The 25,513-nt window shown below is 44.3% G+C and overlaps 1 protein-coding gene across 3 annotated transcripts; it reads left to right on the top strand.

The window, feature by feature from the left end:
* Positions 1 to 7,532: 7,532 nt before the first annotated feature.
* Positions 7,533 to 18,416, top strand: B3GALNT1 (beta-1,3-N-acetylgalactosaminyltransferase 1 (Globoside blood group)). Of its 3 annotated transcripts, XR_014547968.1 has the most exons (3): positions 8,038 to 8,137; positions 15,267 to 16,502; positions 16,581 to 18,416. XR_014547968.1 is itself a non-coding variant. In XM_083613513.1 (2 exons), the coding sequence occupies exon 2, from the start codon at positions 15,365 to 15,367 to the stop codon at positions 16,325 to 16,327; it is 963 nt and encodes a 320-aa protein (XP_083469639.1). In that variant the 5' UTR covers positions 7,533 to 7,641; positions 15,267 to 15,364; the 3' UTR covers positions 16,328 to 18,416. The 3 variants fall into 3 exon arrangements, 2 of the variants coding, with proteins under 2 accessions (XP_083469639.1, XP_083469638.1); XM_083613513.1 differs by lacking the exon at positions 8,038 to 8,137 and adding an exon at positions 7,533 to 7,641 and having other exon boundaries at positions 15,267 to 18,416; XM_083613512.1 differs by having other exon boundaries at positions 15,267 to 18,416.
* The last annotated feature ends 7,097 nt before the right edge of the window (positions 18,417 to 25,513 follow it).

The following is a 25,513-nucleotide window of genomic DNA, read 5'->3' as shown; positions in this document are numbered from 1 at the left end:
GCAGCAAGAATACTTATTGCAAAGTATTGGAAGACACAAGATCTACCCACCCTGGAAGAATGGCAGATGAAGGTGATGGACTATATGGAACTGGCAGAAATGACTGGCAGAATCCGAGACCAGGGAGAAGAGTCGGTGGAGGAAGATTGGAAGAAATTTAAGGACTATTTACAGAAACACTGCAAAATTAATGAATGTTAGAATGATGTTGGAATGAATTTATGTGATTTTAGCAGAAATGTTATAAAGGTGTAGGAAAAAACAGACTGTTAATTGGTGAAAGGAGGGAAAGTAAAGTTATATTAATATCAAGATAAATTTACAGGACAAAAATTTGAAAGGAGGGAAAGGATTTGCTGAAATGGATAAGTGACCTGGAATACAAAAAAGGGAGGTGTGAGGAGGTCAGGGAAATAAGCTAATGAAAGATAAGTAATGGGAAGATTTGCCGTATTTTTCTTTGATTTTTCTTTTTGCTTAATGAATCTTAATTTTTTGCTCTTTCTTTTTTATTTTTCTGTTTTCTCTTTTGTATTTTTTCCTTTTTTGTTTAAAATGATGTTTTTTTGTATTTTCTTTTTGTACTTCTAAAAATTTTAATAAATATTTAAAAAAAAAGAAAAAAAAAGAATTGTGCTCGGAAACGTACTGGGAGCCAATGTAGGTCTTTCAAGACGGGTGTTATATGGTCTCGGCGGCTGCTCCCAGTCACCAGTCTCGCTGCCGCATTCTGAATTAGTTGTAGCCCCACGTAGAGCGCATTGCAGTAGTCCAAGCGGGAGATAACCAGAGCATGCACCACTCTGGCGAGGCAGTCCGCAGGCAGATAGGGTCTCAGCCTACGTACCAGATGGAGCTGGTAAACAGCTGCCCTGGACACAGATTTAACCTGTGCCTCCATGGACAGTTGTGAGTCCAAAATGACTCCCAGGCCATGACCTGGTCCTTCAGGGGCACAGTTACCCCATTCAGGACCAGGGAATCCTCCACACCTGCCCGCCTCCTGTCCCCCAAAAACAGTACTTCTGTCTTGTCAGGATTCAACCTCAATCTGTTAGCCGCCATCCATCCTCCAACCGCCTCCAGACACTCACACAGGACCTTCACCGCCTTCACTGGTTCTGATTTAAAAGAGAGGTAGAGCTGGGTATCATCCGCATACTGATGAACACCCAGCCCAAACCCCCTGATGAGAGGACAGAACCCTGAGGCACCCCACAAGTGAGAGCCCAGGGGTCTGAACACACATCCCCCACCACCACTTTCTGAACACGGCCCAGGAGGAAGGAGCGGAACCACTGTATGACAGTGCTCCCAGCCCCTCAAGACGGTCCAGAAGGATGTTATGGTCGATGGTATCAAACGCCGCTGAGAGATCCAGCAGAACTAGGAAACAGCTCTCACCTTTGTCCCTAGCCCGCCGGAGATCATCAACCAGTGCGACCAATGCAGTTTCAGTCCCATGATGAGGCCTGAATCCCGACTGGAAGGGATCCAAATGGTCCGCTTCTTCCAGGCGTGCCTGGAGTTGTTCAGCAACCACTCGCTCAATCACCTTGTCCAAGAATGGAAGATTTGAGACTGGGCGATAGTTGGCCATCATGGCCGCATCTAAAGATGGTTTTTTAAGAAGCGGTTTAATAACCGCCTCTTTCAGCGGGTCTGGGAAGGCTCCCTCACGGAGGGAAGCATTCACCACCCCACGAAGCCTATCGCCCAGCCCTTCCCGGCTAGCTTTTATAAGCCAGGATGGGCAAGGATCCAGGAGACAGGTGGTTGGTTTCACTCGTCCAAGCAGCCTGTCCACATCCTCGGAGGTAACAGATTGGAATTGATCCCACGCAACTTGACTAGACAGGACTCTAGCACTCTCCCGCCCCAGCCCTGCTCCCACAGTGGAGTCTACCTCTTCCCGAATCTGAGCAACTTTATCTGCAAAAAACTTTGCAAAATCATTGCAGGAGATCATGTGGCCCGTACTGGGCCCCGATGTAGCAGGTGGTTCCACTAAATTGCGAACCACCTCAAAAAGTCTCCTGCTGCTGTTTTCTGCAGATGCAATAGAGGCGGTGAAGAAAGTCTTCTTCGCCATCGCTACCGCCACTTGGTAGGCTCGACATTGAGCTCTAACCCGTGTCCGGTCAGCTTCAGAATGAGTTATCCGCCACCAGCGCTCTAGCCATCTCAATGATTGTTTCATTGCCCTCAGATCCGTGGAAAACCATGGGGCTGTCCTGGGGTTGGGCGAACAGCAATCTGCATGGTCAGATGGTCCAGGGGGTCAGGGAATCTGATGATCAGGGGGTCAAGACCAGCAGGAAGCAGAAAGGTATGGCCAGGAACTACAAACCTTGTCACCAGCATCTGACTGCTGCTGGAAGCTCTGCTTAAGAAGGTTGATACCGGCTGGTTCTCATCAGAGCCTTCTCCTCCGTACCCCTGAAGGCTGATCAGCTGCAGGTGGAGTCACTCCCCCCTCAGGCTGCTGTGCACAGGTGAAGCTGATTCCTGGCCCACGACAAAAACTCTGAATCAACATCTTAGCTGGGCACAGTATTACCCATAACTAAACTGCATGCCTGCATCCATCTAGCTCTAAACCAGACAGGAGATTTGCTGAGGCAGCTTTGAAAATAAGAAAGGAGGATCTAACGGTAGGAGGAGCCACTGCTAAGTTGCTAAGCTCTGGACTAGAAGTTCTGCTATACAGTGGTACCTTGGTTTAAGAACAGTCCTGTTGAAGAACGATTCGGTTTACAAACTCCACAAAACCGGAAATAGTGTCCTGGTTTGAGAACTTTACCTCGGTCTAAGAACAGAATCTGAATGGTAGAAGGGCACCGCCAGCGGGAGGCCTCATTAGGGAAAGCGCGCCTCGGTTTAAGAACGGTTTTGGTTTAAGAACGAACTTCCAGAATGGATTAAGTTCATAAACCGAGGTACAACTGTAATATTATTTCTAAAGTTGACACTCAACCATACATACATACAAGTGATTTGTTAAACCAACAATAAAGGACCTCCATAATCAAATGGAAGAAGGGTAAAACAGCTAGTAAAGAAGAATAGCTGCAAGTAATAGTGCTATTTCTTAACACTGAGGCTCAAGAAGGGTAATAACACTTCCTAATCTCAATATCCTGTGAGGCCTCAACCGGCATTCCTCTATGGACTGTTCCAGATGACCAGTTTACTGAGCATTCATCCTGATTTGCTTGTACAAATCTATGCAGTGGTTAGACTATGTCTGATCTTCATTGAGAATTTTCCTTCCTGATTTGTTTATGAGGCAATTAAATGACAATGAGCATTGATACCGATCTGTTCCGGTACTCCTCCTAAAAGTCCTATTTCAGATAAAGAAAACTTTATAGGCTGAAGTATTTGTTCAAGGCCATCTTGGCAAGCAAGCTATCAACTGAACCATGTTTTTATGTAGTTTTTATGTAGTTTTTCAATTTCATTGTTCTGCGTGGGACAATGACAATAAAGATATCATATGTCTCTCAGATCAAAGCCCAAAATTACATTTTGTGATCTGTCGCTTACAAACTCTGCTACTTGTATTCTCCTTGAACAAACCTGTGGCACGAGGTGATCTTGTAAAATTATAAATGCAACTTGTCCCATCAGGCCAGAATTATGATGAGACATAGGCCCCCACAAATGAAAATAAGGCATTAAGATTTAAAAGGGAGCAAAAAGAGCTCAAATCTGCCGCCAGAGTTGCCTGCCTCACCATGTCTCATAAGCAGGCAGGCCCTGCCATGCCCTTTGACTTACAACCTACATCAGATGATGTACAGGAAAAAGGGATTGAGAAGGAGGAGCACACTAGAATATAACTGAACTTAGAATGTCTGTCCAAGGGCCCGTTTGGGTGTTCCCTAAAGGTCTCTTCCCTTTTCATAGGTTGTGCTTCTTCATACACAGTGAGAATACCCTCCAACATTTCGCTCATGAAAACAGGGACATCCTATTCAATAATATTAACAATAATATTACATAATAATAAATAATATTTATACATTGCCCATCTGACTGGGTTGCCCCAGGCACTCTGGGCAGCTTCCGACATATATAAAAACATAATAAAACATTTAAAAAACTTCCCTATACAGAGCTGCCCTCAGATGTCTTCTGAAAGTTGCTTAGTTACTTATCTCCTTGGCTTGGGGATTGCATAACTCCATACCCTCCAACATTTCTCTGATGAAACTAGGGAAATTCTAAGGAAAATATGACACAACTTTGATAATAATAATAATAAGAAGAAGAAGAGTTTGGATTTGATATCCCGTCTTTCACTCCCTTTTAAGGAGTCTCAAAGCAGCTAACATTCTTCTTTCCCTTCCTCCCCAACAACAAACACTCTGGGCGGCTCCCAATAAAGTATTAAAAACAATACAGCGTTAAATATTAAAAACTTCCTTGAACAGGGCTGCCTTCAGATGTCTTTTAAAGATAGGATAGCTACTTATTTCCTTCACATCTTGGCAGAAAGTGAGGAGGAAGTAAAGAACCTCTTAGGGTGAAAGAGGAGAGTGCAAAATATGGTCTGAAGCTCAACATAAAAAAAAACACCAACTAAGATCATGGCCACTGGTCCCATCACCTCCTGGCAAATAGAAGGGGAAGAAATGGAGGCAGTGAGAGATTTTACTTTCTTGGGCTCCATGATCACTGCAGATGGTGACAGCAGTCACGAAATTAAAAGACGCCTGCCTCTTGGGAGAAAAGCAATGACAAACCTAAACAGCATCTTAAAAAGCAGAGACATCACCTTGCCAACAAAGGTCTGTATAGTTAAAGTAGTGATGTATGGAAGTGAGAGCTGGACCATAAAGAAGGCTGATCGCTGAAGAATTGATGCTTTTGAATTATGGTGCTGGAGGAGACCCTCGAGAGTTGCATGGACTGCGAGAAGATCAAACCTATCCATTCTTAAGGAAATCAGCCCTGAGTGCTCACTGGAAGGACAGATCCTGAAGTTGAGGCTCTAATACTTTGGCCACCTCATGAGAAGAGAAGACTCACTGGAAAAGACCTTGATGTTGGGAAAGAGGGAGAGCACAAGGAGAAGGGCACGACAGAGGACGAGATGGTTGGACAATGTTCTCGAAGCTACTAACATGAGTTTGACCAAACTGTGGGAGGCAGTGGAAGACAGGAGCGCCTGGCGTGCTCTGGTCCACGGGGTCACGAAGAGTCGGACACGACTAAACAACAACAAGGAAAAGCGTGACATTCCGTGATCACATCAGAAACCGTGACGGTTTGTTCCATGGCCTGATGATTATCAGTGTGTAACACAGAGGTGGCACCAGTTAGGAGGACAAAGCCACAGTTTAGATTTGACTTGCAGCGATGTGGGCCAGAAGTAAAGCAGCAAGTTGGGGAGCAATTACTGATTTCTAATTAATCCAAGGCTGAGGCTATGGGAGAAACAAGACCCCTTTGGCAGGTCAGTACTGTGAACCCTCCATTGCAGGTTCAGGTTGTATATATGTGTAAATAAACCCTATATCATACAGACACCAGAGACTCCGCTGTGCTGAACTTTTTTATGTATGCTACAACGGCAGCAAGAATACTTATAGCAAAGCACTGGAAGACTCAAGATCTACCCACTCTGGAAGAATGGCAGATGAAGTTGATTGACTGTATGGGACTGGCAGAAATGACCGGCAGAATCCGCGACCAGGGAGAAGAGTCGGCAGAAGAAGATTGGAAGAAATTTAAGGACTATTTACAGAAACACTATAAAATTAATGAACTCTGAAAAGATGTTGGATTGAACTTTTGTGGTCTCTAGCTGTTATGATAAAGATAATAGGGATTAAAATTGTTTAAGTCATAAAATTTAAAAAGTTGAGTGGAAAATAAGGTGTTATTTTAAAAAGGAATGTTAAGAGATTAGGATTTGCTGGATTAACAAGTTGAACTAGAAAACAAGAAGGGGAGGTATGAGGAAGTCAAAGAAACATGTTATTGAAAAATTGTTACTGAAATTGACTTGTTTTTAATATTTTTCTTTTCTTTTTCTTTTTGTGTTTGTATAAAAGTGGAAAATCTAATAAATATTTATATATATAAAAAAGAGACTCCGCTGTGCTTCATTCCAAAAGGAAACATAAACCCTGGGTCTGCGTCTGAAACCCCTGGAATCTTGCACTGCTTGGAGAGGAATGCAATAGTATGTCCTGATTAAAGGATGTTTAAATGTTCCTGTTCAAATTCTTACTGTGTTATCTTATAGCTGCAAATGGCTTAGAAGCTGTTTTGGCACATTAGTGGTACATATCAAAATAAATACAATCTGATAGGGTGCAGCAGAAGGAGAGAAAAAATCAGTTCCCTGGAAAAAGGGGGGTGGGAAGTTGTCAAAAATAAGAGAAAAGACGAAACTGTGTTAATAGGAACGGAGAGTTGGAAGGACCCAAGGGTCATCTAGTCCAGGCTTCCTCAACTTCGGACCTCCAGATGTTTTTGGCCTACAACTCCCATGATCCCTAGCTAGCAGGACCACTGGTCAGGAATGATGGGAATTGTAGTCTCAAAACATCTGGAGGGCCGAGTCGAGGAACCCTGATCTAGTCCATCACCCTGCAATGGAGGAATCTCAGCTAAAGCATCCACGACAGATCGAACCTGGATGTTGTAAATACAGTACAGTGTTTTGGCTGTATATGTTAAAAACGTTGAAACATAATGAAACATAATTGAAAAATAAATACATAAAACCTAATATTTAGGAATCAGTTATATGCTAAACTGTCCTGCTACTCTTACTGAGTTCGTCTTCATCCTATATTCTGATTCAGCTCTCTGAGCGCTGTTGCTTATGTAGCCACAATGACGCCAGCCAAAGGGAGACACTGAGATGCATTGTCAGAACTGGAGTAACCAACCCGTTAAAGTACAAAGAAAACCCCAATCCCAACCTAAAAGTTATAAATAAAACATGACACACCTTGCACTTTCTAACAAGCCTAGATAAGCAATGAGCATGTTCTGTACCCACGCAAAGAATGCTGACAGGAAGAGACCCGTCAATCAAGTGCGAGGGATAAAAAATGGAGTAGCCGGGAGAGAAACACCCAGTTATATAAAAGGCTGCCGGGAAGGACTTTGCTTTCCTTGCTAGCTCCGCTTCTGGTACGACTTGAGCCTCGCGGTTATTTCTCCCCTCCTAGCGCAAGAAGCATTTGAAGCGCAATTTTTTAAAGAGTCGCACAGCGATTGCATTTGATTCCGCCACCCCACCCCCACCCCGTCTCCACTTTCCATTGCCTACGAAAGAAAGCACGAGTTTGAACGATCACGAACTTCTGCCTTTCCCCTTTAAAAAACAACCAAAACAAAGAAACTTTCCCCGATTCACTTGCCGAGAAACTGCGGCTGCTACGCGACGCAGCGCAAAGCGATCAGGAAATCCGGCCTGCAAGCACAGGGGTCGCTCGCCGGGAACTTGCACATGTCTGACTCGCTTGCGCCTCTTTCTTCTTTCTCCGGGAAGCCATCGCCGGCCGGAAAGGAGGCCCGATTGCCATCTGGGTTTTGCTGCAGACCGGCTGGAGTGAGCGGGATCCGGGCCCGGAAAGCAGAAGCGAGCCGGCGGAACTTTCGGAGAGGTTGACGGTAAGAAAGGAGACGTGGGTGGGGGAAAGATGGGGGAGGGCGTTTTATGCTGCTTTCAATCGTCTTTCGGGGTGGGGGTAGGGTAGCTCACGAAATCCGCATTTTTCTGTTATCCCGAGCGATTGGAAACGAGGACAAGGCTCCTTGCCTTTGGCTCCCGCTCTCTGAAACCCAAACAAGCATCGAAACAACAGGGGGAGTCTTGCGGCAGCGCCTTAAAGACATAACGGGATTTTGTGTACGCACCGTCGGATGCCTGGGTGAGCGGCAGCCTACCAGTCAGATATATAGACAGGGGAACATCGAATGGCACTGGGAGGCAAGGTGATGGATTTCCAGAGCATAAGAATTAAACAAGCATTTGCAGGAGTGGGTTGGTGATCCACGGTCACCAAAGCTCAGCCACGCCCTATGATCTGCTCTGCGCAGATAAGAGGAAAAAATCGGGACAAGGAGAGCCCCCGGAGGATGGACGGGGCTGGGTTGCAGTCTGTGGGTTTGTAGATTTGTAGGGCGACCGTCCAACCACGTGCAATGCAGGATTCTCAACGGACGCCTCCATGACAGATGGCCACGTGGAGGGAGATAAGGAAGGGATGGCTCATCAGTGGAAGATGGCTCAAAATGGTTAAGGGTCGGGATGAGTATGCAAATAGAGTTTGAAACTGAAAGTGTGTACAGTATATAGGACTGAGGTCAAGCTGTCCCTTAAAATGGTAAACAAACAAACAAACAGTACAACATCCACACAAAACCTTTGGCAATATTTCACAATATGGGGCTCTCTGAGTGGCAAAATGGATCTTCTCAATAATGGGCCTTCTCTATTTTGCACCCCCTCGGCTCGATTGGCACCCTGTGTGGAGGAACCGCCTACACCGCCCTAAATCTGAACAAAACATTCCCCATCTTGGAAAGCATTTGCAGATACTGTACTGTATTAGATTTCAGGATCTGAACTGCGTGCAATGCTCCAGATGGTCAAGCTGTGCTGGCTGTATTTCTGCAGGAATAGTGTGGTACAGGAATGGGGATCTGTTGGCCTCCAGGTGGTGGACTGCAACTCTCCTCAGCCCCAGCCAGCACGCCCAAGGGTCAGGGATGATGGGAGTAGTCCAGTTACTTCTTGATGGACTCCAATGTCATCAGCCCCATCCAGCAGAAAGCCACTGTGCTGGCTACTTTTTCTTAGTTTGATGAGAAACACCCACCTATTTTAAGGTGTGCTGTCCTGCCTTCAGTTATTTCATGAGTCATTCCAGCACTTTAACTTGGCAGGGATGAAGTCTAAGATGGTGTGGTGTGGAAAACAGTGCAAAGCTTTTGCTGCTGTCTAGTTTCCTCCATGCCCAAGGATCAAATTTCCTCTCATGCCAGGGACAGATAATAGATTCAGATGTCATTCATTATAGTCCTAACAATGCAGCTGGTTCAGGTTCTATAATGAAGAGTCACCCTGGAAATGGGGAGTAGAAATTGGAGTGAAATAATTAGCCTGCCTTGGCAGACTAGTCCTTAATTCACACCCACACACCAAGGACTCAGGCTAAGGATTCTGTAACAAGCACAAATAGAAAAAAGGTGAGTGCTGGAGACACATATTGCTTCTTTAGATTTTGCTGGGATACTCTTCTGCCAGTTGAATTCCTTTTTTCAGACTTCAATGAATCTTCGTGGTCTTCTCTTTGTGGGATAACCAGCCTCATATAACCTATTGGTTGAGTCTCATTATTGCATGAAGGGGTTAATACCATAGAGCAGGCATAGGCAAACTCCGGCCCTCCAGATGTTTGGGACTACAATTCCTACCATCCCTAGCTAACAGGACTGGTGGTCAGGGATGATGGGAATTGTAGTCCTAAACTTCTGGAGGGCCAGAGTTTGCCTATGCCTGCCATAGAGTAAGCTGTCCTACCAGGCACTGTCCTTATCTTGGGAGGAAATAGGTAATCAAGCCTATGTTCCCCCGCAGTCTACCTAAGAAGTTCAATGTGTGAAGAGGTTTGAACTGGTTGCTCCAGCTTAGACCACATGGCTCCCGCCAGCCTCTCTTGAGTTCCTATACCAATAATTTAGGAACCTGCTCTGCTTTGTAGCTAAGCCAGGGTTTACTGCCTGTGCAACTTTCTGAAGCACATGAATATGACCTTTGAAGCATTGGTAAGTAAACAATTTTTAAACTTACCAAACGTGTGGTATTTTTCATATGCTGAGGGAAGAGCGAAACTTTAGAAAGAAACTTACCATATTTTCAAAACTAGGCATCTGCTGTGCATCTTTTTCCTGGGGTTTCATCACTTGAAAAGGAAGCACTGGGTCACTTTCCGTTTTGGAAAATGTTCCACTTTACATCACAGCTTGAAAGGGGGGGGGGGAAAGCATTTCTGTGATATTTATTATGTCCTATCAATGCGCATCACATGTTCAGAGTAATTTAAGAAAAGCAAAAGAGGTCCTATCCCCAGGGAGCTTACAGTCTAACTTCTAACTGGGGGAGACAGCAGGAGAAGGGAATGGAGAGGAAAGAATAAAGGGATGAGTGCAGTTAAGCAGATTCAAGTTTTATTAAGGAATGTATATGCTGCCTTTGGGGGGGGGGGAAGCTCTCTAAAGGCAGCTTACAAAACATAATGAAAACAATATAAAACAACTTTTAAAAAATGCATATTAAAAAATCAATTAGGAAGCTTAAAACAGCTGTAGTTTAAAAACTAGCACAACACTTTTTAGTAAAATGCAAATTGAAACCAAAACAGTTTAAAAGTCCTTTTTAAGAGCTAGCGAAAGTGGGGGCCACCATGCAGATTTCCTTCAACAGAGAGTTCCAGAGATACAGGGCCAGAACTGAAAAAGTTCTTTCCAGTCTGCTGGAACTTGATGGGAGGCCTCTGAGAATGCCGCTCCTCAGGCAAATAGATTCAACCAGCAAAGAGAACTACAAACAAATCTCCAACAATGAGGAGGATAAATAAACAGAAGCAAAAGCTAACATTTTGTTGCCGCCCTCCAGACTTCTTGTCGAAGAAGCACACGAAGAAGGGCGTCAGATGATGATCGCAGGGTCTGGGTCGGTTCATATTCAGCGAGAAATGATCCTTGAGTTATTGCGGTCCTGAGCCATTTAAGGCTTTATAGGTCAAAACCAGCACTTTGAATTGGGCCCATAAATTAATTGGCAGCCAAGCAGTCAGGCCAAGATTGGCATTATATGCTCAAGGAGCTTCTTGCCCTAGTGAGCAACTTGGCCACTGAATTCTGCACCAGCTGAAGTTTCCAAACTGTCTTCAGAGGCAGCCCCACATGTAATGCATTGTAGTAATCTAACATAGAGATTACCAGAGTGTAGATGATAGAAGTTAGGCTATCCATGTCCAGATAGGGGCGTAGCTGGACCACCAGCCAAAGCTGATGGAAGGCATTCTGTGCCACTGAGGCCACCTGAGCCTCAACCAACAGCATTGGATCCAAATGAACCCCCAAGCTGTGTACCCATCAAGGGCAGGAAGAACCACTGCAAATAAAAAAAAACCTGTGATTTCCCCCCCCTGCATCAAGAGTGCTCCCACCACTGGTTTGTTAAGCCATGCACACACAATATTAGCCACAGTCTACAACTATCCTGTATTTTCTTGAGAAATACGGCTTTTTGAGGTATTTCTCCTCAAAACAGCTTTGCTCTGATTTGAGAACAGAAGCCACATGTGAATTGAAACACAGCGGGAGAGAACTACCTTACTGTGTTTTAAGTTGGTAATGTGTACGCAGCCGTAGTTAAAAACAAGTTGAATCGGCAACAAAATGTTGCAGTGTGGAGTGCTTCACTCCCTGTATGCCATTCCTCCCATATCTAGTTGTGCATTCCCCCCCCCCCACCGCAAAAAGCAGTGTTTTGTGACCCTCAGCATGCTCAGGGTTTTTGTTTTGGTCACCCTAACCCTTCTTTTGTATTCCCTAACCCTTTTTTCGTACAGTGGTACCTCAGGTTAAGAACTTAATTTGTTCTGGAGGTCCATTCTTAGCCTGAAACTGTTCCTAACTTGAGGTACCACATTAGCTAATGGAGCCTCCAGCTGCTGCCGCGCCGCCGGAGCACGATTTCTGTTCTCATCCTGAAGCAGAGTTCTTAACCCGAGGTAATATTTCTGGGTTAGCGGAGTCTGTAACCTGAAGTGTCTGTAACCTGAAGCGTCTGTAACCCGAGGTACCACTGTACTCCCTAACCCTTCTTTTGCACTCCCTAACCCTTCTTTTGCACTCCCTAACCCTTCTTTCGTACTCTCTAACCCTTCTTTCGTACTCCCTAACCCTTCTTTTGTACTCCCTAACCCTTCTTTCCTACACCTACAAACCTGCTGTTTCCCTCAGGGTATGTTCATTTGCCTACATAAGCACTAGCACTGAAAGCCTGAACATCAGGGAGGGAATGGTTGACTCAAGAACCTTGTAAAACAACTCTCTGATTTTAGAACTGCGGCTGCTTCCCTACAGTATAGTGTAACTTCAGCAGAGGGCAGCAAATTCCTTCCTCTGAAAGTAGGCAGTGCTGGTGGTTGTTTTACTTTCTGAGAGAGGCATAGGATGTAAAGCGTGAATGCCTGCAAACTGATTGCCAAATAATATTCATTTTTTTTTAAAAAAAAGAGAGTAGAAAGATGGTTGATGGAGAACCCTGGGTGAGAGACAGAGAAATGTCATTCTCCCAGGGTGAGAAGCTGCGAGGAGAAAGGAAAGATCCCAGGTGAGAGCTGGGATGAGTGAATTTAGTCTGCGGGTGTTAAGGGCTAAGAATTATTTTTTAAGAGAGGACTCCGTATCCTACTTATTCTGTTCATATTTTTTTGTAGCTGCTATTTTATTGTACAGTGGTACCTCAGGTTACATACGCTTCAGGTTACATACGCTTCAGGTTACAGACTCCGCTAACCCAGAAATATTACCTCGGGTTAAGAACTTTGCTTCAGGATGAGAACAGAAATCGTGCTCCAGCGGCGCAGCAGCAGGAGGCCCCATTAGCTAAAGTGGTGCTTCAGGTTAAGAACAGTTTCAGGTTAAAAACGGACCTCCGGAACGAATTAAGTACTTAACCCGAGGTACCACTGTGTTCTGAAAAACTTTAATAAAAACCTCATACCTGAAAGAGAGAGAGAGAGGTGAAAATTTTGATTGAGAGCTGAAAATTTTGAATTGGAGGTGGGGGGAGAGACACAAAAAATTCCACTAAAACAACTGTAAATTTGCTCTCTGCTTGACTTCGTCCCATCTTTGATTTGTACACCACATTGTAAATTTAAAATCCCACTCTGTATTCATTTACCTCAGATTTCCCCCAGCTAAATGCCTTTAATGCCTGGTATGGAATTCAGTGGGGTTATAACCATTTTAAGATTGTAGACGTGCAAGGTTCCCACCCCCACCCCGCCCCCAAAGAATTTGCATCGCCCATCATTCTCTTGTTCTTCAAGCATGATTGTAGATGACTGAAACAAAGGACCAGTGAAACATTGATTCCAGCACAGTATTTCCAGCAGCCACAAAGACTGCTCACATGTTCCATTCGCCAGCAGTAGCATCTGTGCACTTTGTAATGTTTGTGTGCTAATCCCACAGCTCTGTAAGGCAGATTATACACAGGAACATAGGAGGCTGCTTTAATGAGAGCCAGGCAGTTTGCCCATCTAGATCGGTGTTTCCCAGACTTGGGTCTTCAGCTGTTTTTGGACTACAGTTCCCATCATCCCTGGTCCTGCTAGCTAGGGATGTTGGGAGTTGTAGTCCCAAAAAAAAACAACAGCTGGAGACCCAAGGCTGCTTGCACCAGGGATGAGGAATATGTGGCCCTCCAGACGTTGCCGTACCACAACTCCTATCACCCCTGCCATTTATTATTATTATTATTATTATTATTATTATTATTATTATTAATAATAATAAAACACCCTATACCCGGAGGTCTCAGGGCAGTTCACAGAATAAAATCAAAATATAAAACCACAAAATACATAATCAAAATAAAAACAACAACCCAATACCCCCTCCAACCCCCACATTTTAAAAGGGCATAGGATGTCAGGACAAACCTCAGTTTCTTAGGGCAAGACTAGCTCAGTTAGTTAGACAATGATGCTAATAATGCCAAGGTAGCCGGTTCGATCCTTGTATGTGACAGCTGCATATTCCTGCATCGCAGGGTTTTTTTTTTACTAGCTAATCCTCCCAGTTCTACAAATCTGTGATCTTATGACTAGATGTTATGGAGTCGTTGCAGCTCCGTAGTTTTCATCTCTTCCCCTTGTTGTTTCGCATTGCTAGATTACAGCACATTGTGTCATGAAGCCGTACCAACGCTGCCTCCTGTTACTGGTTCGACAGAGAAATACACAGTGTATAATGATGCCATGTTGCGCCTTGTGCATGAAACCAGGCATTCAGAGAAAAGAAGAGAGAGAGAGAGAGAGAGAGAGAGAGAGAGAGAGAGAGAGAGAGAGAGAGGAGCTGTAGTCTGTTAAGGCGGTGAGAGTTTTAGGAGACTCCTGTTCCCTTCACACAGCTACACTTTCCCTCTTCTTGGAGTCAAGAGGTAGAGGTTGAGCAACCAGCGAGTGCCCCTCTTCAGTTTCTCAAGACATCCCTAAATACATTGAAACCTTGAATTTGCAATAAATCCTTTTCATCTCTGCTCCACTGCACATGCTAAGCAGTGAACAACATATTTAGTTCTGCTTTCTGCATTTATTTGTCTCTGTGGTGTACCTCAGCTAATAAGAGTTCCCTCTAGTGGCCAAAGGAGGGGGGGGAGGAATCTTCTTGGTCTCACAGACTTTAGAGCTAATTATCTCACGTAAAAATTGCGTGTGTGTTTTTATGGGAAAGCATTTGGACCACTGTTATTTTATTTTTCACAAAAGGAAATTAACACTTTTGTCCCAATAAGCATCAGCTCCAATGAGTTAACACTTTTGAAATGGGAAATAAGGCACGCAGACCCAGACAAAAGCCCATATTGTGCAAAATGAGTTGAAGGGGAGCTTTATTTCACAAGGGCTGTCACATGGAAGAGGGAGCAGGCTTGTTTTCTCCTGCTCTGGAGGGTAGGACTCGAACCAATGACTTCAAGTTACAAGAAAGGAGATTCCGACTAAACATACTACTACTACTACTTCGGGTTAGCAGAGTCTGTAACCTGAAGCGTCTGTAACCCGAAGTATCACTGTATATTTCAGCCATCAGAGACCTGGGTATTTAAATTTTAAAACAGGAATGTTTTAGCATTTCTCCTGAAAGTCGATAACGACGGAGACATCATATGCTCAGTCACTGTAAATACATTTATAGTCCCAGAATTTTATTATTGAATCTTGAGATGATGTATGCATTTGTTTTATGTGCAGCGGGATAAATGTTCTTATGCCGGGCCTCACCACTTACATGGACCACACTCATCAAAAGACATGTGAACTTGCCCAAGTTGCAATTTTTGTGCATTCCTAATAAGCCATAAAACAAATGGAGAGCAACTGTTTTCCTTTGATAGCATCACTTCTGGTATGAAGGTTCAGGTATACAGAATGCGAACGCCTGTGTTCTCCACGTAGTAATTTTCTTCTTCACTGCTTTTTCTTTTTCAGCGAAGTGTTTATGGTCCAGCTCTTCTCTTCATAGCTCAACAATTCTTTGGAAACGCGATCGAAAACTCTCGCTTCTCTTTCTTCAGATTCAAGGACCGATGCCTTTGCCATCCTTGAGAAAAGTTTTTTTTGGTCTGTCCCTTGCCTCAGTCATAGTCACAGCATGGTACATGGTCGTCCCCTCCCACAATGTGGCGGAATATAACAACTGGATGTATTTCTATGACTACGAGCCCATCCATAAGCAGAACTTCCTCTTTACGCTACGCGAGCGATCGAAATGTGAAGACAACAATCCGTTCCTCATCATCTTGGTGACGTCACGGCCTACGGATGTGCGGGGAAGGCAGGCCATTCGAGTAACCTGGGGGTCTCAAAGATCCTGGTGGGGGAACCAGGTGTTGACACTGTTTCTGTTGGGCAAAGGAGCAGAAAGCGACGACCCCGCAAGCTTATCTATAGAAGATGAAAGCATTCTTTATGGTGACATCATCCAGCAAGACTTCATTGACACTTACAACAACCTTTCCTTGAAAACCATCATGGCTTTCAGATGGGTGACAGAGTTTTGTTCCAGTGCTAAATACGTTATGAAGGCAGATTCAGACGTTTTCATCAACACGGGCAACTTAGTGAAATTCCTTCTGAATTTGAATGCCTCAGAAAACTTCATTACCGGCTACCCTTTAGTGAATAGGTTCTCTTACAGAGGATTTTATAAGAAAACCTATATTTCTTACACGGAATATCCCTTTAGGAGGTATCCTCCATACCTCAGTGGACTTGGTTATGTCTTCGACACCAGACTGGCTGCAAAGGTTTATAAAATGATGGCTCATGTTAAGCCTATTAAGTTTGAAGATGTCTATGTTGGGATCTGTTTAAATATACTTGGTGTGAACATCTCCATTGCAGAAGACAAAGAACTCTTCTACTTGTACAGAACTGGCTTTGATGTTTGCAAGTTCAAGCACTTGATTGCCGTACATGGTGTATCGCCCCAGGAAATGGTTTTCTTCTGGCAGGAAATAACAAGAGAGACTTCACTTCTGTGCCAGTGATTCCATCCTGTTTTAAAACCCTGTTACTTCAAGCCTGTTTGCTCCCCAGCAGAGCAGGGGTGGGCAGATTTTAGGCACCGAACCAAGAACTACTGTCAAGAGCCAGGAACAAAATCTGTAAGCACCTTCCAAGTCTACAAAATGTATTTTCCCAAATGTGGTTCTCCAGCTGTTTGTTGGACTACAGCTCCCATCATCCCCAGTCACTGGTCCTTGCTAGCTAGGGATGATGGGCGTTGTAGTCCAACAACAGCTGGAGACCCAAGTTTGGGAAACTCTGCTTTTTAGAGGTTGAGGTGTTCGATGCTCTCCCAGCTTCTGCAGTTTATACGACATAAATTTGTGAGGACTTTTGTGAAGCTAGGAAAGGATTATAAGGAAAGTCTTATGCACCAGTGGACATGCACATATCGGACACTCAGCGAGGCCCATTATAGTTGCAAAGTTCTGACCTTATGCTTCTGCTTCTAGAAGGGGGAGGCAGGACATTTGGGTGATTCAGCAGGAATGTCCTTTGCACAGCTTCTCCCAACCTGGTGCGCTCTAGAGGTTGTTGCGCTCATAGCTCGAACCATCTGTGCCCACCGGCCATGCTGGCTATGGCTGATGGGAGTCCAAAACATTTGAAGGTCACTTTCAGAAATGTAAGTATTAGTTGAGTAGTTGTGCTTAGTGCAATACTGACAGAGGCCTGCTTTGTGCACCACAGTAAGCCAGAGCAGGGCATACCATGACTCCATGAACATGCTGGTTGCCAGTGAGGAAGTGGCACTCGTTTTCCTCCTCCCTGTACTTCTTAGCTCACCGCAGGACACGCTTTGGCTCAGCGTGTCATCCAAACCAGGGATCATGGTTAAGGTCTCTCAGTCGTGACCTGTAACCATAGATGGTTGTTAAGGAGGGAGGAACCTAACCAGGTTCAGGCAACATGCTAAGCCAATCCATGGCTCCACTGCCATTTTGCGCTGTCCTAAAAAGCACAGGGAGGAACAAAAATGCCTATGGCCTCCTCCTCGCGAGCCATTGTTTTGGTGCTAAACCATGGTTTGAACTGGGTGCGTGGTCAATGTGATAGCCTGTTACCACATAATGAAAGATACGCTTTCTGCAAATGGGTTTGTGCATTCTGTTCCTCCTCCTTTAAATAAATTTAGGGGAGGTATGTATTACAGCTATGGAGAATCGAAAAGCCCTGAAATATAACAGTGGCTAGATAGTTATCCACTGCCGGTCATATCTTGACATATCTAAAACTCTTGTTTAGGTTTACTGCAGTACTTTTTTATTTTAACAAGTTTTTACTGGTGGTCTGATAGCTTTCAAATCACGGAACTTCCATCCATGGGAAACTCACTTGATTCCCTCATTAAAGGGAACCTCAGACAATAGGTCAACACTCAGAGGCGTACCTAGGCATTGGAGAGACTGACCGTCCTTCTCACATCGCAGCACAAAGGTGTGCGTCCCCCTCCCTTACCCTTATTCCAGACACTTTTTGAGACAGGTAGAATGGAGCGATATCTAATGTGGCAATTGTGGTAACGTGATTGGGGGCGCATGCCGATACAGCTTCTTGCCCAGGGGTCCTAGGGATGCCATTGTCGACGCTCCACTCCTTCAAGGCACATTTGGGATAAGATTCATTTATTTCTATAATTTACACACTGCCTTTCTGCTCTTAATCTGCACAAGCATCTAAAATGCAAAATAGCACAGTAGCCGAACCACTGCCATTCCTTTGAGAGCAGCAGCGATTTAAAAATGCACTGAGAGCCAGAACTAAATAAGTAAATGCCCACGGAACCATTCCGGAATCCTCTGCTCAATCTGGAAAAAGTTGTTCCTCCTGTGTGTGTGTTTTGGTAAAACACTTATAGATATCCAACTACGGCGTGGTCCAAAACTCTTCTCAAGCTGCAAACCAGCGGCTTCAAATGTCACGTGATAGGTCATTTAGCTGTTGTTCTTAGGGTTATGTTTTGTTTTCTGTAGTTCTTATAATGTTGCTGCTGTATTGTTTTCATATAATATTAGTACTTCGTGAATTTGGAATAACGGGAAAGTGGAATAAAAATGAATGTTGATTCTGCCCTTGCCTCCGGTCATGGGGGGTGGGTCGTCTTCAGAACTCCAACTGGTCTTACATTCTCAGGAGATCCCAGATGGGCGGGATCGCACACAAAGAGGTCGGTTAATCACCTTTCATCACTGGACGCCAGTCTGTTTTGGTTTTGCATACAATTTTCTCTCCTGTCTTTTCTCCCCCCTTACTCTTTCCCAGTCACTTGTGTGTCTCCCTGCTCCCCAGTGGTTTCCTCTCGCCTCCCTTTCTATAGATCCCTGCCTTTTCATCTCTCTCCCGCTTTCCTGCTCACGTCTAGGACTAACAGCTCCCGCTCCTGCTGTCCCATTGCACCCTTTCTGACACAGCACCTACTCCCATTGTAGCTTGCTTCATCTCTCTTCTTGCGCCCAAACCATCCTGGTTCCTTTGCCTCCTCTGTGTTATTCCTCTGTCACTCCTGTCCTCCTGCAACCAACCGCCTTGCAAGGACCTGGCTGAGACACTTCTAACCACGGCATCCTTTGGCTGCTGGCTGTTCCCACCCACCAGGATCCCCTCGCAATCTGTATTCAAATAAACACATTAATTAAGATGTTTTTGATTTTAATTTTACCTTTGGAGCGATATTTATTAGTGTTAGGACTTGGTATAAATTTATGTGGCTCGTGACCTCTCCTGGAAAGTTTCCCCAGGAAGAATGCAGTCCTTCGAGCTGAAAAAAGTTCCTCATCGTTGCCTCAGCAATTCCACTTACAACTCATAAAACCAATTGTCTGTCCTTATCGACATTAGCTTAGGATGCTGTTCCTTTTTTTGAAGGGACAGGGAACTCTTCCAACTTAATGTCACTTCAGAAAAAAAGCACATGGCCGTAGCTCATGACTAGTGGGAACTGCAACATAATCTTGCAGTGGATTCGCTGGAGAAGTTTTCCACCGCACACTCCAAGTTTGTCCATGTGTGCCTCCTTGGACCTTTCCGCCGATTCCCTTGGTTATGTGCTGGCTCATTCGCCAACTGCCTTTCTCTCCTGCGCACCCCATCCTTTGTGTGGGGGCAGTGTATACCAACTGATGCTTTCCTTATTTCCCTCCTCACCTTCCTCTTTCCCACCATCCCTAGGTGGTGCGAGAATAATCCACACGCAACTTTCAGAGCTATTGCCTAGCTAAGGCTGAGGTAACTTCCCTTCTGTTTTCTGTGTGTGTGTTCATGTGTGTTATTTGTGTGTTTCCTTGCTCTCTCCACCAGGCAAATGTGTATGCTGTGTCTTGTGTTTTTTGGAAAGGATGGCTCATTCCACTTTGTGGAGCCAAGTTTTAGAAGTGTATTCTCCATGGGGTGCTCAGTTCTGCTGACAAACTGGAGTGGCCAGGGTAGGGGATCAATCCAGTTTGCTGCTGGAGGGAATGACGATTTCTGGTGTGGGCTGTTTGCTTTCCTGATGCAGAACTCAAGCAGGGATCGTAATTGTTTATTCCTGCATTGGACGAGGATGTGTGTGTATCAAAAGAAACAGCAAGACACCAAACCCAAAAGAGAAAAGAGGCTTGTTATTTATTTAAATATGCTCCTTTTATATCCTTTATTTTTTATTTTAACCATACAACCAAAGCCTTCCCCCACCCCCAAATCAGTAGTTTACACTTCCTGTAGACATTAACATAGAATCTGCAGTTGCATGAAACATATATTCCTCACACATTTAAAAGGAAGGGGGGCGGGAAAGCTACTTCTAACGCACACACTGAAAGATACAATGGTTGCCCACATCTAGAAGTGACAGAGCACCGCCACTTTTAGGTTATACTACAGCTAATGTTATATTTACATTTCGTTTGACCGTGTTTCAGATTGTCTCTTAGAGACAGATGTAGATTAAGTACAAAAGAAACCTACTAGTACCAAGAATTATGAGGTTTCACCAGTTCCTTCCTTTCTTGCGCATTATGGTCAAAAGTGCTGGGTTTGGATAGGTTAAAATGAGTTCAAATCATGATTTCAGTGTGCAGTTGTAGATGCCGCACTGGGTTCGTTTTTAAAACCAGCAAGAATTGCCTCCAGAATTCTTTCTGAAGTCTACCTTAAGATGTGCACAAATGTGATGTGACAACAGCATCTATGTGCAGAGAAAGGTGGCTGTTCTCTGGCTTGGCTTACAACTCTTCAGCCTCATCTGGAAGAACTGATGGGCACAGTATGCTTTCCTACATTAACATCTGCATACATCTCATGATGCAGCTACGCGCCTGTGTTTTTAAAATAACCAATGCCGAAAGATTAGCAAAGTAGAAAGCTCTGTAGCTCTCCCAGATTTGGCTCCCTTATTTCACATTAAAAAGGCCTTGAGCTCCTATTGATTGGCTATGGCAAAAATGGCATCGGACACCCTTGTGCTCTCAATTCAACAATATAAGAAACGTTTTCCGATAGGGTGCCTTGCAGAGAGAGAGAAGCATTGCTGTTAAACCAGAGTAAGTGGTCTCTTAGGTCCTACTGCATGGAGAATGAGTTGGTCCACCAGGACTGTAGCTCACTGGTCAAGCATCTGCCTTACAATGCAGAAGGTCTCAGGTTTGATTCCCAGAATCTCCAAACAGGGCTAGGAAAATACCTTGTTGGAAACCCTGTGGAAGCTGTGGACAGCCAGTGTAGACAACATGGGCTAATGGCTTGACTCAATAGAAGGTAGCTTCCTATGTTTCTGTGTAGTGGCTGAAACTCTCTCACCTGTTCCCATTTGCTTCTGAGTCACCTCAGTGGCTCTGAGAATCTAGTGGTGCATTATTCACCAACCCTTTCCTGAGTCCAAGTTAGTGTAGACCAATTTTTTTTTTTCAGAAGAAGGGAGTAGTGATTGTGACTTAAATTGCAGCCGTAGTAAATAATTTAAGACTGCAGCAGTGCTAGGTTTTATGAAGTGCCAGGGCAAAGAGGTTTACTTTTGGCCTGGGTATCTTTTAAGTATTAATTGTTCTGATTGTGGATAAGTGCCAGACTTTTCGCTGAAAACCTGCCAGAACCTTTTACTTACTTAAAGAGTGACTGGGTCATACGTAACCCTAGGACTATGGAGAGAGGCTTGGCAGCAGCTAATGTTGCTTTTAAACAATACTCTGCAATTAGGGGCAATTTCTTCTGAGAAATTATTTAAGGCAGACACATTTATGGCTGGGAAAATTAAGATATGGCCACAACGTTAAGAGAAATGGCTCCAGCAATTGCCACTTTCCCCAGCCACGATACTCATTTTTTAATGAAGTGTTGCCTTCTGGAAGCTAAAAACATGTTGGGTTGATGCCCCTGTTTAGTCTCACTGAAATTAAAGTGACAGTATTGCTTTACTGAATATTAAGAGCAAGTTTAAATTCTAGAAAATCAGCTGTGTGAAGAAATCAAGAGCATGATGTTTTCAACAATTCTACATGAAAGAACATGCTTCTTCTAAGGTGGTGCCTTGGTGGTGGCTGTTTTTAAAATCACCTTTTGAATCAACTAGAAGGTTTTCAACTGAATAATCTAAAAATTAGCTAAACTTTACAGTCTTGTCCTATCTAGATCCTACTTTCTTGCTGCATTTCTATATTGTCTTAAATGTTCTACTCCACATGTTTATCTCAAATGGAAGAACAATTACTCTACAGCAATTGCAATGTCACATTAATAGCAATCTGCTGGGGCAGATGCATATGGACTCTGCTACTTAAAATAAATTATAGGGTGTGTGTGTGTGTAGATATATGCACATATGTATGTTTTTGTGGAATCATTTTCAATATCTCGTTCCACAGTTTAAACACACCTGCCTTTGAAAAGACAAATCCACTTATAGTACCAGAACAAATGTTTGTCATTAAAAAAAAAAGCATCCACAAAAATGCCTCAGAACCACAAGTTATGGTTAGCTGAGCTTTCAGAACAGGGCACAGATGATGGTTTACATTCCAGAGCTGCAACAGGGGTGCCAACTTGAATAAAATATTGTGGGGGCCCAGATATGCCCCACCCCACATAAATGATCATATGGTGCGGTGCGCACACACCATTTGAATGGCAATGCCCATCAACTTTTTTGGGGGGGGGGTCCTACTCAAATGTTTTACTGCGGGGGCTGAAGCCCCCACAGCCCCTAGGAGTTGGCTCCTATGAACCCCTAAGAATTTTGGTTGGATCATGTAAGTTATGTGAGGGGGACTATGGGAACTCATTAGGTCAGCTTTGCACCCTAAATGTTGGAAGCCCATTGTCCATGCTGAATGTGCATCCATGCGCTCATGTCTAGGGGAATCATAGAATTGGAAGGTACCCCAGGAGTAATCTACTCCAACCCCCTGCAATACCCAGGACTGCGTGGAGTATGCACAGGGTAAACAGGAAGTACACCATGCACTGGTACATGCAATTGCCACAAAGAGAGATCCAAAATTTATAGCCATAATTATATGTACCACTGTACTTTACATCTTGCACTATGCCCTTTCTAGGTGCACATGGAACCGAAAACTGAAGCAACTATGTACAGTGGTACCTCGGGTTACAGACGCTTCAGGTTACAGACTCTGCTAACCCAGAAATAGTACCTCGGGTTAAGGATGAGAACAGAAATTGCGCAGTGGCGGCGCAGCGGCAGTGGGAGGCCCCATTAGCTAAAGTGGTGCTTCAGGTTAAGAACAGTTTCAGGTTAAAAACGGACCTCCAGAACGAATTAACCCGAGGTACCACTGTACTACCATGTGAGCCACCCTGATTTTAACCTTTTAAATCCCAGCCAAAGTGAACACTTTAACAGCCCATTGATTTCAATAGGAGAAATGAAACATGTTCAACTCTATTAAAATCAATGAGGTGAATAATAAAAAAAGTTTCATTTTGGCTGAACATGACCACAGATTTCAATGGGGCTGAATCACATCTGTGTTTCTATAGGTTGTGCCCCCCAAAGTATCATCTTCTCACCAGTTTTATGAACATTTCCGAATCTAGATGCTTTCAGTGACTACACAATAAATGTTGATGGACTATCCCTACAATCCAGGGAATGATGTGCACATTGTATATACCATAATGCTCTAAATGAAGGCTGGGGAACCTGTGGTCCTCTAGACGTTGGGACGTCCATCAGTCCCAATCAGCTTGGCCAACCGTCTGAGTTGACAGAAGCTGCAGTCAACATATGGAGGGCCAGAGCTTCCCCACCCATTTTCCAAACCATGTCATTCCCAATAGGCTTAGATACACATAGCAGCAGTCCTCTTTCCTAATAAACTAGATTGGTTAAATACCTTGCATGATTCCAGTCTACAATTGGATGCATTTCTCTTTACAGAATACTTGCAGTTTCCTAGATCTCACCCCTGTGCAAACCCACTATTTAAATCCATTTTCACATCAAACACATTTATTATTTTCACATCAACTGTAAATGGTCATATTTCCTACCATTTCTTAATTCAGTATGAAAACATTGTTCGCTTTCTCAGGCCCCACATAGCCATAAAGCTAAACTATATTTGTCCCTACACATTGATTCTTTAACTCCATGGTTAAAGACTGATGAAGAATAAGGAAGTGGAACCATAAACTGAAGAGGATTTACAAGTCATTGTTGGCACTAATCATGGTTATATATTACACGTGCAGTGGGCATAGCATGGTTAGGCTTGTGTTATACTAATTCCACTAATCTTTCCAAACAAGACCCATTGTTTGGGTCACAACATGCCTGCTCCCCTAGAAGTCGTTACCATGGTTAAGGCAACTTATTTGCCTCGTCAGCCTTTCTGCTTGCAAGATAACAACAAGGCTCTCATTGCTGGTTTCAATACTGCCTCCTTATATCTCAGGGCTTCTTTCAGCAAACTAAACCATGGTTTCACTGTATGGTTGTGATCTTCACTAGGGTTAAGGCAACGATCCATGGTTGTTTATTATGTTTGTACTGGGCTAAAATGGAATTAGAAAATCACTGAGATACCGTATTTTTCGCTCGATAACACGCACCTGACCATAACACGCACATCGTTTTTAGAGGAGGAAAACAAGGGAAAAAACATTCTGAATGAAACAGTGGATGTATCATTTTTGTGCTTCATGCTGTGGCCACAGACATGTGATCTGATGGTGAATTTGGGGTGACCCAATGCAAAAATCCTGAGAATCCCTGTGGATCCATGCTTTGTAACCACGTTTTTGCACCATTGCAGCCCCAGGCAACAGTGGGTGTGTGATTTTGGGGGGGGCAGGCTGTAGCCATGGACATGCTATGTGCTCTGATGGTGAATTTGGGGTGACCCAATGCAAAGATCCTGAGGATCCATGTTTTGTAACCACGTTTTTGCACCATTGCAGCCCCAGGCAACAGTGGGTGCGTGATTTGGGGGGGGGCAGGCTGTAGCCATGGACATGCTATGTGATCTGATGGTGAATTTGGGGTGACCCAATGCAAAGATCCTGAGGATCCATGTGGATCCATGCTTTTTAACCACATTTTTGCACCATTGCAGCCCCAGGCAACAGTGCGTGTGTGATTTTTGGGGGGCAGGCTGTAGCCATGGACATGCTATGTGATCTGATGGTGAATTTGGGGTGACCCAATGCAAAGATCCTGAGGATCCATGTGGATCCATGCTTTTTAACCACATTTTAAGTGGGGAAGGAAGGAAAAATACAGAATGGACAAGGAGCACGAGAGGGGTGTGCAGAGAAGCAGCTGGCTAAGAATGCAGGAGAGGGGTATAACGGGAGGGAGGAAAGGAAGGCAAAAGTTTTCCCTCACCTACCCACCCAAGCCAGCCAGCTCGCGCTCTCTCTCTCTCTCTCTCCTGCATGTTTTCAGCAGCACCGGAGCACAGAGACGACACTCTGCTTGCCTGGAGGGGAGGGGCTTTCCCTGCTCTTTGTTCCGTTTGAGCAAACACAGCAAGGAAACAGAGGAGGGTGGGCAGTAAGACCCTGAGGCAGAATGCAGGAAAGCAGCCACTTCCTCTTTTCAGGTTTCCCTTCTCCGAGACGCGCGATTTGATTTTTGCCTGATTTTTTTTGCCATTTGGCTCCAGGGACCACACATTCGCTCAATAACACGCACAGACATTTCCCCTTCCTTTTTAGGAGAAAAAATCTGC

This window comes from Podarcis filfolensis, assembly GCF_964270895.1.
Source record: "Podarcis filfolensis genome assembly, chromosome: 5".
In the NCBI taxonomy this organism is placed as follows: Eukaryota; Metazoa; Chordata; class Lepidosauria; order Squamata; family Lacertidae; genus Podarcis; species Podarcis filfolensis.
The sequence above is the reverse complement of the archived record's forward strand: the minus strand, read 5'-3'. Positions and strand labels throughout refer to the sequence as shown.

Excerpts from the sequence above, each read along its gene's own strand:
- B3GALNT1 (XM_083613512.1), top strand. The coding sequence starts at position 8,053 with ATGATCTGCTCTGCGCAGATAAGAGGAAAAAATCGGGACAAGGAGAGC. Across the intron at positions 8,138-15,266 it reads GGCTGGGTTGCAGTCTGTGG|CGAAGTGTTTATGGTCCAGC; the intron begins GTTTGTAGATTT and ends TTTCTTTTTCAG.